The sequence below is a fragment of the Leucoraja erinacea genome, chromosome 18 (assembly GCF_028641065.1).
Source record: "Leucoraja erinacea ecotype New England chromosome 18, Leri_hhj_1, whole genome shotgun sequence".
In the NCBI taxonomy this organism is placed as follows: Eukaryota; Metazoa; Chordata; class Chondrichthyes; order Rajiformes; family Rajidae; genus Leucoraja; species Leucoraja erinaceus.
In genome coordinates this window covers 3,463,862-3,481,159 of record NC_073394.1, presented here as the reverse complement: position 1 = coordinate 3,481,159, position 17,298 = coordinate 3,463,862, and the positions used below count along the sequence as shown (strand labels likewise).

General features: G+C 47.8%; 1 protein-coding gene across 4 annotated transcripts in view; it reads left to right on the top strand.

Annotated features, from left to right (window-relative positions):
* The first annotated feature begins 4,995 nt into the window (after positions 1–4,995).
* Positions 4,996–17,298, top strand: part of LOC129705570 (anoctamin-5-like) — a 131,108-nt gene continuing 118,805 nt past the window's right edge. For all 4 annotated transcript variants that reach the window (XM_055649167.1, XM_055649170.1, XM_055649164.1 and 1 more), the window contains exon 1: positions 4,996–5,136. In XM_055649167.1, the coding sequence (XP_055505142.1) occupies positions 5,089–5,136 (48 nt within the window). In that variant the 5' untranslated portion in view covers positions 4,996–5,088. The remainder of the gene's footprint in view (positions 5,137–17,298) is intronic.

Sequence of the window (17,298 nt, the reverse complement as noted above, 5' to 3'; positions counted from 1 at the left end):
CCTATCACTTATGAACATGAACCTATGAACTTTTGAAGGACATGTCGGTTTTTTGATGTAAAAAAATGAGTCAATAATGGAGATAAAGATGTTAAAGATATGGAAGGGTGATATAATAATAATAATAATAATAATAATAATAATAATAATAATAATAATAATAATGATAATAATAATAATAATAATAATAATAATAATATTAATAACTATTTACGACATTTTTTATACAATTGAATGCAACCCAAAGTGCTTTTCACAAAAAACTCAGGTCAAAAATACAATTTAAAATAGTAAGGATATAGACAGTTAATAACATAAAATGCATAACATAAAATAAAACACAGATTTATATAAAAATATAAAATAAAAAATAAAATGAAAAAGAAAAAAAAGAAAAAGAAGAAAAAAGAAATAATTAAAAAAAAAAAAAATGATTGTGAAAGATGAATCAAGGTTCTTCAGTAACTTGTTCAAGAAGGAACTGCAGATGCTGGAAGATCGAAGGTACACAAAATTGCTGGAGAAACTCAGCGGGTGCAGCAGCATCTATGGAGCGAAGGAAATAGGCAGGTTCTCTGGATGCTTTCAAGAGAGAGCTAGATAGGGCTCTTAAAGATAGCGGAGTCAGGGGATATGGGGAGAAGGCAGGAACGGGGTACTGATTGGTGATGATCAGCCATGATCACATTGGGAGGTGTTTAAGAAGGAACTGCAGATGCTGGAAAATCGAAGACAAAAATGCTGGAGAAACTCAGCGGGTGCAGCAGCATCTATGGAGCGGAGGAAATAGGTAACGTTTCGGGCCGAAACCCGAAACGTTGCCTATTTCCTTCAGGGTTTCGGCCCGAAACGTTGCCTATTTCCTTCAGGGTTTTGGCCCGAAATGTTGCCTATTTCCTTCGCTCCATTGATGCTGCTGCACCCGCTGAGTTTCTCCAGCAATTTTGTGTACCTTCTTTAGTAACTTGTCAGTTTCTTTGTTGAACTAAATTAAGGTGCATGTTGCAATCAAAAGCGCTTGAACAATTGGTTGGGAAGAAAGCCAAACTGTAAGAAAGACGACTGTGCCTCCTTATCAAGAGCAGCCAGCTCTTGCACTGGTTGTGAAAAGTAATTCTCACTCTTGAAAGCCTGCTCTCTGACTGTGAGAATGTATGTGATGATTCCATGTGCTGCATCGTCAGAATTTCAGTGTGACATTTTGGGACATAAGACAAGGTGCTCAGCGAAACGATCAGCCAGTGGACGTTTAGTCTCAACAATGTATCCCTTTCCCCTGACTCCTTCCTGTTTACTTTGCAAACAAGATTTAACAACTTCATCTGTGGATGCTACAGTTAATAGCCATTAGAAATTGCAAATTGGGTCCCAGATTTGAGGATGAAACTGATGTTGGTTTAAACCAGATTCACATAAAAAGCTTCAGAGGAAAGGTCTCCGTTTCCTTGTGTCTGAGAAGGAACTGCAGATGCTGCAAAATCGAAAGGTGCTGGAGAAACTCAGCGGGTGCAGCAGCATCTATGGAGCGAAGGAAATAGGCAACGTTTCAGGCCGAAACCCTACATCTACACCTCCCGCTGCCTTAGCAGGGCAAAGAAGATCATCAAAGACAGCTCCCATCCTGCGTTTGGACTGTTCGACCTGCTGCCCTCTGGAAGGCGCTATAGGTGCATCAAATCCAGGACAAATAGACTCAGAAATAGTTGCTTTCCGAGAATTATAACTACTATTAATTCAAATTCACACATGCACTGACTTCACTGCCCAACACCCGGACTTCCATCTGTATATATGTATATATGTATATAGCGCCGCAGAATTGTGCACCTATCCCCCCCCCCCCCCCCCCCCCCCCCCCCCCCCCTCTCCCTTCTGTTTTTGGTTTTTTTTTTCTTGTTTTTTGTGCTAAATTGTATGTATGCACTGAGTACGAGCAGCTTTCATTTTCACTGTACATGTATAGTGACAATAAATGGCATATCTCTATCTATCTTCTTCACTATTCCTTTTGCTGTCTGGCCCGCTGAGTTACTCCAGCATTTTGTGTCTATCTTTTTGACAATAAAACAATTTTGACTTGAGGAAGATCATGAAGGGGGTTCTATGAAGAGCTCCCTTGATTAAACTAGCTATCCAGGGAGACATGGCTGCCCGAATAGGGAGTTTAAGAAGGAACTGCAGATGCTGGAAAACCGAAGGTAGACAAAAATGCTGGAGAAACTCAGCGGGTGCAGCAGCATCTATGGAACAAAGGAAATAGGCAACGTTTCGGGCCAAAACCCTGAAGGAAATAGGCAACTTTTCCGAAATGTTGCGAAATTTCCGAAATAGGCCCGAAACGTTGCCTACTTCCTTTTGCTCCATAGATGCTGCTGCACCCACTGAGTTTCTCCAGCATTTTTTGTCTGCCTGAATAGAGAACTGGCTTCTTGGATGGAAGCATTGGGTGGAAGGTTGTCATCTGGAATGGGTGCCTGTGACAAAAGGTCCTATAGCGGAGCAAGATAGACCTTCTAAATGCAATGGGGCTGACGTGTAGTACGCAACGGAGCGGAACGTGGGCCTTTTTTTCATCCATTTCAGTAACCTGATCCGACCCGACCCGACCCAACTCGCAGTGTAATCAACGTTGCGGGGGAACAGTTTGTGTTAATAAATTTAAATTCTGCAAATGAGGAGAAGATTTTTACCAAACCACTTTTATTTTTATGAGGATGTTTCCGTAACCGGCTTCCGTCTCCGCACTAGTATCCTACGGGATCTTTGGTGCGGAGACGGAAGCCGGTTACTTAAATGGGGCCGAAAATTACCCGTGAATCCGCCCATGACCGTACTACGTCTTTTTCGTCCTTGCTCGCTGTAGGATCTTTGCCTGTGACTAGTGGTGTGCCTCTGTGGGTTCAGTTGCTTGCTGTTTGTGGTTTCGATGAGTGTATGCAAGAGGTAAACAGGAAGTTGGCAGACTCGTCACACTGCTGACAATGAAGATGGTCCTCAAATATTGCAGCAGGATATTGTTAAGCTGAGCAAGCGGGCTGGAGAATGGTTAATGGAGCCCCATGTAGATAAGTGTGAGGTGTTGCATTGGTGGAAGTCAAACCGTGGCACAACCTTCACATTGAATAATCGGGCCCCCAGGGATTGTTGTATCTCTCGGAGATCAGGTGCACAGTTCCCTGAAAGTGGAGTCACAGATATTCATAATGGTCCTTTATTACCCAAGTATGTTTTGCAACATACGAGGAATTTCATTTGCCGTACAGTCATACCATTAAAAAGCAACAGGACACACAAAATACATTTTAATATAAACATCCACCACCGTGACTCCTCCACATTCCCCACTGTGATGGAAGGCGAAAAAAACTTTAAATCTCTTCCCTTCATTGTTGTCCCGCAGTCGGGAGGGCCTCAAACCTTCCGTTGACGGGGCGATCTTGGCTCCCGTGGCCAGCAGCCGAGCCCTCAGCATCGGGGTGATCTAGTTCCCGCATTGGGGGAGGATCTCAGCTCCCCCCCAGCGCTGGGCGATCGGACCCCGGGTCGGGTCTGGTCGAACCTCCTGCGTCGTTTGGAGCTTCCCGACATCAGTCTCCACCCGAGACTGCGAGCTCCTCGATGTTAAAATTCGCAGGTCACGGTTGGAGCGTCGATCCTGGGCACGGGGTTGCAGGCTCCGACGGTAAGTCCACGGCCCCGCGGTGGGGCTCAAAGTCAGTCCCGAGCACGGCCGCCAGCTCCACGATGTTAGGCCGCAGAGCGACCGGAGATACGATCCGGAAAACAAACGCATCTCCGGCAAGGTAAGAGATTGAAAAAAAGTTTCCCCCTCCCCCCTCCCTCACCCCCACATAAAATAAATGTGTGGATCAAGCAACAGGGGCCACAGTTTAAGAATAAGGAGTAAACCATTTAGAACGTAGACGAGGAAACACTTTTTCTCACAGAGTTGTGAGTCTGTGGAATTCTCTGCCTCAGAGGGTGGTGGAGGCAGGTTGTCTGGATACTTTCAAGAGAGAGCTAGATAGGGCTCTTAAAGATAGCGGAGTGAAGGGGATATGGGGAGAAGGCAGGAACGGGGTACTGATTGGGGATGATCAGCCATGATCACATTGAATGGCAGTGCCGGCTCGAAGGGCCGAATGGCCTACTCCTGCACCTATTGTCTATTGTCTATTGACTACGGGCTCGGGAGGCCCCGACCACGGGCGAACATCAGCGATGAGGAGGACTGCCTTCCCTCACAGTGGGAAACTTTGATACCGCTGTGTGGGGATGTTTATGTTATAGACTATCGTGTTCTGTGTTCTTTATTTTATTCGTGTGGCTGTATGGTGACCACAAATGTCACTGTACCAATTGGTGCATGTGACAATAAATGTCCCTTGTCTTGAATGAAAGATATGCAAAACAGTAAACAATGACAAAGGAAACTGGCTGCTGTTTGCTGTGTGCTAGGTGAAAATGAGTTACAGACAGCGAAACTCACCAGGACCACAGTCAAACTTGTACAACGACTTGGGTGGGTGGGGGAGGGGGCGGAGATAGAGGGGATGCAAGGGTTAATTGAAGTTGGAGAAGTCAACGTTGAGAAGATAGACACAAAAAGCTGGAGGAACTCAGGCAGCATCTCTGGGGGGAAAAAAGAATAGGTGAGGTTTCGGATCTGGACCTGAAACGTCACCCATTCCTTCTCTCCAGAAGATGCTGCCTGTCCCGCTGAGTTACTCCAGCACTTTGTAGTTTTTTTTATATTTTTGGTTTAAACCATTGCATCTGCAGTTCCTTCCTACACACAATAATATTCCATACCGCTGTGGTTGTAAGATGCTCTGGAGGTGAGTTGGTCACGACAGCTCTACAAGAATTAAAATAAAACCACCACAGGCCGAGGATATGTGGCAGTGTGATTCTGCCGACTGAAAACGTAAGAGAAGGCAGGACTTTGCCTTTAAGCCACACGTCGAGGAGAGAGCAGAGGGGAGGAGAGAGGAGAGAGGAGAGGAGCGGAGCAGAGCAGAGCAGGCTGCTGCTGCTGCTGCTGCAGTGGGAGCTGTATTAAAATGATATCGTACAACAACAAACGGGATGAGACCCTCATTGAAATGTCTTCTTCTGCCGGCGAGGAGACGGGAGGTCAGTGAGTTTGCTGGATTTTATTTAAAACGTGGAATTTAAGAACAAAATATATGTATAAGAATGCCAAGTTGTACTGCCCCTCGCCTTCCCGTTGTACAGTGTGGGGCTGAGAGTGGAAGCGCTCTTCAGTGGCAGCGCTGTGTGGAGGGGGGAGAGAAGGGGGAGGGGGAGGGGGAGGGAGAGGGTGGAAGGGAGAGGTGGAGGGGAGGAGAGGGAGAGGGAGAGGGAGAGAGGGAGGAAGAGAGAGGGAGAGGGGGAGAGAGAGAGAAGAGGAGAGAGAGAAGGGGAGAGAGGGGGGGGGGGGAAGAGAGAGCAGAAAAGGAGAGAGGGGGAGGGAGAGAGAGAGAGAGAGTAGGGGAGGGAGGGAGGGAGAACGAGCCCAGGGAGGGAGCTGGGGGTTTGACAAGGGGTCCGGATATTAACACTGGGTTGCAGACAGAACGGGGAAGGGGGGGGGGGGGGGGGGGGGGGGGGGGGAGAGAGAGAGAGACAGACAGAAAGAGATAGGGAGAAGGGAGAGGGGAGGGAGTGGAAGGGGGGGGGGGGGGGTTAGAAGGGGAGGATGGGGGCGAGGTGCAGAGGGGATGAGGGGGATGGGAGAGAGGGGTGGAGGAGAGAGAAGAAGGAGGAGAGAGAGATGAGGGGAGGAAGGGGAAGGAGATGGGGGGTAGATGAGGGAGAGTGGAGTGGGGGGGAAAAGGGGAGAGAGAGAGAGAGAGAGGAGGGAAGATTAGGGATTGGAAGGAGAAAGAGATGAGAGGAGAGAGATAGATGAGGGGAAGGAAGGAGATAGGAGGGAAAGGAAATGAGGGAGAGGAGAGGGGAGGATGGAGGAGTGGAGAGGAGAGGAGGGTGGGAGAGGCGAGGAGGAGGATAGAGAGAGGATGGGTGGAGGCACAGATGAGAGAGGGAGTGGGGGAAGGAGATGAAGATGGGGAGAGAGAGGAGGAGGAGGGTGGTAGGGGCAAGGAGGAGAGAGAGAGAGACGGAGGGGGGTAGGAGAGGTAGAAGGAGCCCGGATCGGGAGTTAAGGCTTTAACAAGTAATGCCCCTTTCAGTCGGGATATCACCTCTCCCCGCTGTTGTTGCAGCTGCTGCCGGCTGCAGTCACCAGCCGGTGAATCCCCACTCCCAATGCAGCCCCTTTAACCATCTCACTGCCTCCACTTTCACTGCCAGCTCTCCCTCTATAGAAGTTGGGGGATGTAGCACAAACTCAGCGGGACTGGCAGCATCTCTGGAGAGAAGGGTCTCGACCCTGAAACGTCACCTATTCTTTCCCTCCATAGATGCTGCCTCACCCACTGAGTTTCTCCAGCATTTTTGTCCACCTTCGATTTTTCCAGCATCTGCAGTTCCTTCTTAAACAATAGATCGGGCAGATGATGCACAGCCCAGAGTAGGGGAATCGAGGACCAGAGGACATAGGTTTAAGGTGAAGGGGAAAAGATTTAATAAGAATCTGAGAGATAACTTCTTCACACTAAGGGTGGTGGGTGTATGGAACGAGCTGCCCGAGGAGGTAGTTGAGGCTGGGACTATCGCAATGTTTAAGAAACAGTTGGACAGGTACATGGATAGGACGGGTTTGGAGGGATATGGACCAAATCGGGGCAGGTGGAACATGGGATGGGACATTGTTGGCCGGTGTGGGCAAGTTGGGCCGAAGGGCCTGTTTCCACGCTGTATCGCTCTGTGACACTAGAAGAAAGGGAACTGGCTGCGTAGTAATGAATAGGCAAAAACTGCACGGCTGTTGGAAGATGGGGGGGGGGGGCACAAAGATCGAGTTTCTCTCGCCCCCCTCTCCTCCGTGGGGGTTATTCCTCTCCAGGCCCGCCCCACTCCAGTCATTCAAGTGACCCAGGGAAGGAATGTGGCCTGGATGGGTGAGGGTGGAATAAGGCACAAAGACTCAAAGTGCTGGAGTAACTCAGCGGATCAGGCAGCATCTGTGGAGAACATGGATAGGTGATGTTTCTGGTCGAGACCCTTCTTCAGACTGAGTTACTCCAGCACTTTGTGTCTATTTTTGTAAAGTAGCATCTGCAGTTCATTGTATCTACACAAGTATTGCTGCCCTATTTCCTTACAAGCGTGACTCACCCCCCCTCCCACCCTACACCCGGGGTGGGGGGGAATGCCCATCCTCCAGCTGTGACTGCCCACCTCGTCAGACCGCCGGTCCCTGAACAAACTGGGGGGGAAGTGAGAAAGGTGTTTCCGCAGCCGGAAAAAAACCTATATAGCTCTTTGAGCGCTGAGGTTGTGGTTCCTTTAAGGAAATGCCCCGTCAACCTGACACGGCCTTGCGGAGGAAGTAGTGATTCACATCATTGTTTCCGAGTCTGAACAAATTGTCAGTGCTGAGTTTATAACTGAAAAAGTATAAAGAATCAGATTTATACAGGAAATGGTCGATGGCCTGAAGGATTGTCAACATTTTTGTTAATAAGATGAGTGGTGACAGAATTGGCTGGTTGAGGTCTGATATCAGGCAATGGTACATAGTCAAGTCAAGTTAAGCCACATTTATTTCTATAGCACATTTAAAAAACAACTCTCGTTGGCCAAAGTGCGTTACATTTGTATAAGAATAGTATAACAAACAAACTATATACATATAGCCCTCGCTCAGAGGACGTCAAGAAAGGCTTGAGAGTAATGCCCCTGTCCCACTTAGGAAACCTGAACGGAAACCCCTGGAGACTTTGCGCCCCACCCAAGGTTTCCGTGCGGTTCCCGGAGGTTGCAGGTGGTTGCCAGAGGTTGCAGGTAGTGGAAGCAGGTGGGAAGACTGACAAAAACCTCCAGGAACCTCCAGGAACTGCATGGAAACCTTGGGTGGGGCGCAAAGTCTCCTGAGGTTTCCGTTCAGGTTTCCCAAGTGGGACAGGGGCATAAGGATGAGTTTTAAGTCTCGACTTTGAGTCGATGCATGGGGCAGTTCTGATGAGAAGAGGGATGGTACATCCAGGAGAGGAATGGAGAGCAGGGGAGAGACAAGGATTTGCCTCCCATCACAGTGAGATGGAGATTCACTGCGATGGATGTTTGTGTGGATTGTGTTGGTGTGTGTGTCTTGGTTCTTTCCTTGTATGACTGCAGAAACCAAATTTCGTTTGAACTTCATGTGAGGTTCAAATGACAAATAAATGGTATTGTATTGTATTGGATGCTGTTCCACAGTTTAGGAACTGCTACCACAAAAGCGCAGTCGCCCCCTGAGCTTATGCCTAGACCGCGGGATGTTCAGCAGCCCCAAGTCGGCCGATATAAGGGGCCTGGAGGTGGAGTGGTGGGTGAGAAGACTTTTGATGTAGTTGGGGGCAAGCCCATTGAGGGCATTGTAGACATGGAGGAGGATCTTGAAATTTATTCAGAACCGCAGTGGGAGCCAGTGGAGAGAGGCCAGGATCGGGGTGATGTGGTCCCTTTTTCGGGTGCCCGTCAGGAGTCTCGCTGCGGCGTTTTGGACCAGTTGCAGGCGGGACAGGGAAGATTGGCTGATGCCAGTGTAGAGGGAGTTGCAGTAATCTAGGCGGGAGGAGATGAATGTGTGGATGATCACACAGAGTGCTGGAGTTACTCAGCGGGTTAGGCAGCATCTCTGGAGGAAAGGAATAGGTGACGTTTCGGGTCGAGGCCCTTCTTCAGACTGACAATGCCCTGGGGTCTTGCAGGATTGAAGTTTCTCGGTTCTTTTTCACTCGCCTGCCATCAACCCTTCATATAGCCAGTAGCAAAAGGCACAGAGTGCTGGAATATCTCAGCGGGTCGGGCAGCAACTCTGGAGGACATGGATCTTATAAGGTCGTGAGGGGAATCGAGTCATTTAGCCAGTGTAGGCAGATCTTAGTTCATAAGTGATAGGAGCAGAATTGGGCCATTCGGCCCATCAGAATAAGGGGTAAGCCATTCAGAACAGAGACGAGGAAACACTTTTTCTCACAGAGAGTGGTGTCTGTGGAATTCTCTGCCTCAGAGGGCGGTGGAGGCTGGTTCTCTGGATGCTTTCAACAGAGAGCTAAATAGGGCTCTTAAAAATAGTGGAGTCAGGGGATATGAGGAGAAGGCAGGAACGGGGTACTGATTGGGGATGATCAGCCATGATCGCATTGAATGGCGGTGCTGGCTCGAAGGGCCAAATGGCCTACTCCTGCGCCTATTGTCTATTGTATTGTCTATAAGTCTACTCTACCATTCAATCATGGCTGAACTATCTTTCCCTCAAACCCATTCTCCTGCCTTCTCCCCGTAACTCCTGACTCCCATACTAATCAAGAATCTGTCAATATCCATTGACTTGACCTCCACAGCCGTATGTGGCAATGGTTGCCACTGATTATAACCAGGCCGTATACACCTCTATAAGATCACCCCTCAGCCTTCTGAGCTCCAGAGAATAAAATCCTAGCCTGCCCATTGCTCTTTCTATAACTCAGGCCTTCAAGTCCTGGCAACATCCGTGTAAATATTTTTTCTCGGATATAGGCTAGTAACACAGCTGTTTGGAAATAGCTTAGCTAAAGGTGTGGTGGCTTATACTTGAACACAATATAGACAATAGGTGCAGGAGTAGGCCATTCGGCCATTTGAGCCAGCACCGCCATTCAATGTGATCATGGCTGATCATCCCCAATCAGTTTCCCCGTAATGAAATCAGAGGTTAATGTATTTCCTTTAACCTCAGCGATTTCTGTCTCGTTTGGAACTGAATTGAAGTAGTTGATGATTCTGGTGGTGGGAACGAACTTAAACGAGATTAATCTTCTATTCAGCACTGCAAGTTCACAAGTTATAGGGGTAGAATTAGGCCATTCGGCCCATCGAGTCCACCCCGCCATTTAACCGTAGATGATCTCTGCCTCCTAATCCCATTTTCCTGCCTTCTCCCCATAATTCTTGACCCGTTCTAATCTAGAATCTATCTCTCTCTGCCTTAAAAAAATATATCCACTGACTTGGGCTCCACAACCCTCTGTGGCAATGAGTTCCACAGATTAACTACCCTCTGACTAAAGAAGTTCCTCCTCACCTCCTTTCTAAAAGAGCGCCCTTTAATTCTGAGGCTGTGACCTCTGGTCCTAGACTCTCCCACCAGTGGAAACATCCTCTCCACATCCACTCTATCTGTGCCTTTCATTATTCTGTAAGATTCAATGTGGTCTCCCCCTCAACCTTCTAAACTCCAGCGAGTACAGGCCCAGTGCTGTCAACCGCTCATCATATGCTAACCCTCTCGTTCCTGGGATCACTTTGAAGGTCACGAGATTGGTTGAGGTTCAACCAAGGAGAGGAACCTTTTTGATGGGAAATAATATTCTTGGTGGAAAACCAGCCAACTTCTGCTGTTCCACCTGTCTGCAAAGTGGGAAGCTCGGTCTTGGCTGAGTTTGGTTGGTGGGAATACTTCCCCACTCGGGACTCCGCAGAAACAAGGAACTGCAGAGGCTGGCTTACCAAAAAAAGACACCAAGTGCTGGAGTAACCCACCGGGTCAGGCAGCATCTTCCAGGAGGGTCCCGACCAGAAATGTTACCTATCCATGATCTACAGAGATGCTGCCTGACTTGCTGAGTTACTCCAACACACTGTGGAATTCTCTGCCTCGGAGGGCGGTGGAGGCAGGTTCTCTGGATGCTTTCAAGAGAGAGCTAGATAGAACTCTTAAAAATTGCGGAGTCAGGGGACATGGGGAGAAGGCAAGAACGGGGTACTGATTGTGGATGATCAGCCATGATCACATTGAATGGCGGTGCTGGCTCGAAGGGCCGAATGGCCTCCTCCTGCACCTATTGTCTATTGTCACTCTGTCTTTTTTTTATAAGAAATTGGACTTTAACACTTGGAGCACAGTGTGGAATTTGGGGGTGGGCACGGTGGTGCAGCGGTAGAGTTGCTGACTTGCCGCACCAGATCAGGTTTGATCCTCACTACGGGCGTCTCTCTGTAGGGAGTTTGCACGCTCTCCATGTGACCTGCGCGGGTTTTCTCCAGGAGCTCCGCTTTCTTCCCACATTCTAAAGACGTACAGGTTTGTAGGTTAATAATAATAATCATTGTTATTTCGAACTCAAGGTCCAGACAAGGGACAACGTTACATAAAAATACATTGCATATAAAAACACCATAGAATACACATCAGAATCAGAATCACACTTTATTCACCAAATATGTTTTGCAACATACGAGGAATTTCATTGGCCGGGTCAGTCATACAATTAAAAGCAACACTTCAAAAACACATTTTAACATAAACATCCACCACAGTGACTCCTCCACATTCCTCACTGTGATGGAAGGTGGAAGGCGAAATAAAGTTGAAGTCCTTCCGTTTGTTCTTCCTCGGTCGGGGGCCTCGAGCCTCCGTTGACGGGACGGTCTTGACTCCCGTAGCCGGCGGGGTTTTGGCCCTCCGTGTCGAGGCGATCAGCTCCTGCATCGGGGGGATGTCAGCTCCCCCGCACCGGGCGATCAAACCTCACGTCGGGGCTGGTCGAACCTTCGGCGTTGGAGCTCCCGACTCGGCCTCACCCGGGACTGCGAGCCCTTGATGGTAAGTCCGCAGGCTGCGGTGGGAGCGATCCCAGGCAAGGGATCCGCTCCGATCTTAAGTCCGGGCCCCGCGGTGGGGCTCACGACAGTCCGAGGCGGCCTCCTGCTCCAGCGATGGTAGGCCGCAGAGCCCGGAGAATGCGATCCGAAAAATTGATCACATTGATCTCCGGGAAGGTAGGAACTTGAAATAAATTATCCCCCCCACATAAAACATTAAAGTACATTAAAACAAACTTTTAACAAACGCTAAAAATAACAAAAAGATGAAAAAACGAACGGACTGCCGGCAGTGCCATCTGGTCTTAGTATCTCACTTATCAACAACTGTGCGGCGAGCTTTTATCCCCTGCGCTCCGGCCCAAACGCGGGCCACGACAGTTGTACGACAGAACCCGTATGGCAATTTAGCGAGACTAGCGAGTGCCCCTTAGCACCAGCAGGCATGCTCATTCCCCCCACAGCAGGCGCAGTGCTTGATCTGATGACTCCAACCCTGCGCGGCTCGTAAATAGCGCCGGACAAATGCCCCTTCTGGCCAGCGCTGCGGATTGTATATTTCGCCAACCTCGTTACATTCCGCAGATACTTTAAATGAACAGTATCTACTGTGCACTGTGTCAATCTTTTGACAGGTAACCAAGTTTTTCTTTAAGATACGCAGATAATTGGTTTTGGTAACAAAATCAGCAATTGTCCCTAGTGTGTGTAGGATAGTGTTAGTGTACGGGGTGAGCGCGGACTCGGTGGGCTGAAGGGCCTGTTTCTACAATGTATCTTTAAAGTGTAAAAGAGAGAACTGCCTTGGAAGTTGTGCAGAGATGATTCACTCTGGGTTGATTATAGGTTTGAAGATTTATTTGAGTGGAAGATTACCAGGTTTTGGCCTGTACTCTTACTGATAGCTAGAAAAAATGAGAAGATCCCAACAGACTGCATGCTGGAGAATATTTTTCTCTCTTGGGGAATCTAAAACTGGAGGCTCATAGAAACATAGACAATAGGTGCAGGAGTAGGCCATTCGGCCCTTCGAGCCAGCACCGCCATTCAATGTGATCATGGCTGATCATTCACAATCAGTAACCCGTGCCTGCCTTCTCCTCATATCCCTTGATTCCACTAGTTATATCTAACACTTGTAAATCCATCCAGTGAATTGGCCTCCACTGCCTTCTGTGGCAGAGAATTCCACAAATTCACAACTGGGTGAAAATGTTTCTTCTGATCTCAGTTTTAAATGGCCTCCCCTTTATTCTTAGACTGTGGCCCCTGGTTCTGGACTCCCCCATCATTGGGAACATTTTTCCTGCTTGCCCAGTCCTTGTTATAATTTTGTACGTTTCTATAAGATAACCTCTCATCCTTCTAAATTCCAGAGAATACAAGCCCAGTCTTTCCAATCTCTCCTCGTGTGGCAGTCCCGCCATCCCAGGGATTAACCTGGTGAACCTACGCTGCACTCCCTCTATGGCAAGAATGTCCTTCCTCAAACTAGGAGACCAAAACTACACACAATACTCCAGATATGGTCTCACTAGGGCCCTGTATAACTGCAGAAGGACCTATACTCAAATCCTCTCATTATGAAGGGCAACATGCCATTAGTTTTCTTCACTGCCTCCTGTAGCTGCATGTTTACTTTCAGTGACTGGTGTACAAGGACGTACAAGTGACTGATGTAAAAGTAACTCAGCGGGCCAGGCAGCAGCTTTGGAAGCAAGGAATAGGTGACCTTTCAGTTTGTAATCCTTCTTCAGACTGAGATTCAGGGGAGAGGGAAACAAAAGGTTCTGCCTTTACCACCTTTACTTGATCATCTGGCGGGCTTTGATTTGTACTTTTTATATCTTTCATTCATTTGTTCCATATCTCTCCATATCACCATCTATATCTCTCCTTTCCCTCTCCCGTCACTCTCAGTCTGAAGCAGGGCCTCGACTCGAAACGTCACCCATTCCTTCTCTCTAGAAGATGCTGCCTGTCCCGCTGAGTTACTCCAGCATTTTGTGTCTGTCTTTAATAGATTGTGAAGATCGCCTTTAGAATTTGACAGACTCTTCTTTTCTACCCCGGCGGTCACGGTGGGTGGCGCAGCGGTAGAGTTGCTGCCTTACAGCGCCCGCAGCGCCGGAGACCCGGGTTCGATCTCGACCACGGGTGCTGTCTGTACGTTCTCCCCGTGACCTGCGTGAGGTTTCTCCAAGATCTACGGTTTCTTCCCACACTCCAAAGATGTACGGGTTTGTAGGTTAATTGGCTTGATATAAGTGTGAATTGTCCCCAGTGTGTGTAGGATAGTGTTAATGTGCGATGGGCCGAAGGGCCTGCTTCCGCACTGTATCTCTAAAAAAAAATACAAGGTGTTTTCGGCAGATGTCTGGATCAGGCGATACCTATCAAACGGAATCTTTGCTGCAATGATGCTTCAACTTTTACCCCTACTTTGTTTAAATATAATGCGAGTTTGGCATGTTTTGTGGTTTAGGATTTGGTCTTATTGAAGCTGACCACAAAATTATACAGTGGGCAAGGCACGTGTCGAGCAATAACAGATGATCATCAGGGTGAACCCGGACACAACTTGTTTCCCACACTTTGAAATTACGCTCAGCCCTTGTACTTCAGGTCATAAGTGACAGGAGCAGAATTAGGCCATTCAGCCCATCTGCCCATTCAGCCCATTTCAAGAGAGAGCTAGATAGGGCTCTTCAAGATAGCTGAGTCAGGGGATATGGGGAGAAGGCAGGAACGGGGTAATGATTGGGGATGATCAGCCATGATCATGTTGAATGGCGGTGCTGGCTCGAAGGGCCAAATGGCCTACTCCTGCAGCAATTGTCTATAAGTCTAGTCCATTCAATCATGGCTGATCAATCTTTTCCCCTTAACCCCATTCTCCTGCCTTCTCCCCATAACCTCTGACACCCGTACTGATCAAAAATCTATCTATTTCTGCCTTAAAAATATCCATTGACTTGGCCTCCACAGCCGTCTGTGGTAAAGATTTCCACAGATTCACCACCCTCTGACTAAAGAAATTCCTCCTCATCTCCTTCCTAAAGGAACGTCCTTTAATTCTGAGGCTGTGACCTCTGCTCCTAGACTCTCCCACTAGTGGAAACATCCTCCCCACATCCACCCTATCCAAGCCTTTAACTATTTGGCATGTTTCAATGTGGATTCCCTTCATCTAAACTTCAGCGAGTACAGGCCCAGTGCTGTTAAACGCTCATCATATGTTAACCCAAACGTTTCTGAGATCACTTTTGTAAACCTCCTCTGATTCCTCGGCTATGGGGCCCAAAATTGCTCACAGTACTTCAATGTTAAATATACTGAAGCTACAGAAAGTACTGCATTGATTGAAATGGTGTTCATTTTAACTGCCAGGAGTCAAGAGAGTTTTATTGTCATGTGTCCCAGATAGAACAATTAAATTTGGGCTTGCTGCAGCACAACAGAATAACTAAACATAATACAGAACAGGAGATACAAGCTCAGTGTGTCTATAGACCATATATATACACAATAAATAAACAGATAAAGTGCTATAGGCTGTTTTTGTTCAGAGTTTGTTTGATGTCGAGTTTAATAGTCTGATGGCTGTGGGGAAGTAGCTATTCCTGAACCTGGATGTTGCAGATTTCAGGCTCCTGTACCTTCTTCCCGATGGCAACGAAGAGATGAGTGTGTGGCCAGGATGGTGTGGGTCTTTGATGATGATGGCAGCCTTTTTCAGCCAGCGACCGCTATAGATCACATAGACTGGATGATTGAAATCATTTTAGTTGTCTTGTGTTATGGATGTATGGTACCGTATGGTACCGGGTGATCATGTCGGCCGAGTCTATCTTTGGTGTAAACCAGCATCTGCAGTTCATTCCTACACAGATCAGAAGGATCACGACCCTTAAATGTCTCCCATTCCTTCTCTCCAGAGATGCTGCCTGTCCCGCGGAGTTACACCAGCATTCTGTGTCTTTCTTCGGTGTAAACCGACATCTGCAGTTCCTTCCTACACAGAAACGTGTCAAAACTGCGTTGACAACTTTCTGTCCAAACTCTCAATAGACAATAGGTGCAGGAGTAGGCCATTCGCCCCTTCAAGCCAGCACCGCCATTCAATGTGATCGTGGCTGATCATCCACAATCAGTACCCCGTTCCTGCCTTCTCCCCATATCCCCTGACTCCACTACCTTTAAGAGCCCTATCGAGCTCTCTCTTGAAAGTATCCTGAGAACCCGCCCCCACTGCCCTATGAGGCAGAGAATTCCACAGACTCACAACTCTCTGTGAGAAAAGGTTTCCTCATCTCCGTTCTAAATGGCTTACCTCTTATTCTTAAACTGTGGGCCCCTGGTTCTGGACTCCCCCAACATCGGGAACATGATTCCTGCCTCTAGCGTGTCCAAACCCTTAATAATCGTATATAGTTTCAATAAGGTCCCCTCTCATCCTTCTAAACTCCAGAGTGTACAAGCCCAGCCTCTCCATTCTCTCAGCTTATGACAGTCCTGCCATCCCGGGAATTAACCTTGTAAACCTACGCTGCACTCCCTCAATAGAAAGATTGTCCTTCCTAAAATTTGGAGACCAAAACTGCACACAATTCTTAAGGTGTGGTCTCACTAGGGCCCTGTACACCTGCAGAAGGACCTCTTTGCTCTTATACTCAACTCTCAATCTCTCTGAAGAAGGGTTTCGGCCCGAAACGTTGCCTATTTCCTTCGCTCCATAGATGTTGCTGCACCCGCTGAGTTTATCCAGCTTTTTTGTGTACCTTCTCAATCTCTCCCTGTGTTGCATGGGTATGGATATACTTTCCTCCAGGGATGTGTGTGTGTGCGCTGTAGCTCTAAACTCAACTAAACTAATCTAAACATCATCACTCATTTCCCTCGATTCCTTTTGCTTCCATGACTTCTCAGCAAATACAGATGAGAAGAGTTTTCATCTAACACCTGGCTCATCTCCTGAGGTTCACTGCATTGATGAATACATTGATCCTTGGGGAAGCCCTATCCTCTCCCTTGTTATCCTTGTGCCTGTAATATATAGAACAATCTCTTGGGATTTCCCATGATCTCGTCTGCCAGAGTTGCCACTTTGCATTAAACGTTATTCCCTTATCATGTATCTGTACACTGTAAATGGCTCGATTGTAATCACGTATTGTCTTTCCGCTGACTGGTTAGCGCGCAAGAAAGCTTTTCACTGTACCTCGGTACACGTGACAATAAACTAAACATGGCCCTCTGATGTCCCTCTCAAAGGCAGTCTTGTGTTTCACGAAGGATTGAGTTCAACTTGAGTCACAGGGTGGTGAATCTGTGGAATTCATTGCCACAAACGGCTGTGGAGGCCAAGTCAGTGGATATTTTTAAGGCGGAGATTGACAGATTCTTGATTAGTGCGGGTGTCGGGGGTTATGGGGAGAAGGCAGGAGAATGGGGTTAGGAGGGAGAGATAGATCAGCAGTGATTGAATAATGGAGTAGACTTGACGGACCGAATAGCCTAATTCTGCTCCTATCACTTATGAACAGGGTCCATTTCCCAGTCTGCCTCCTATTGTTCCTGAGGTTTTTAAAATAAAAAAAT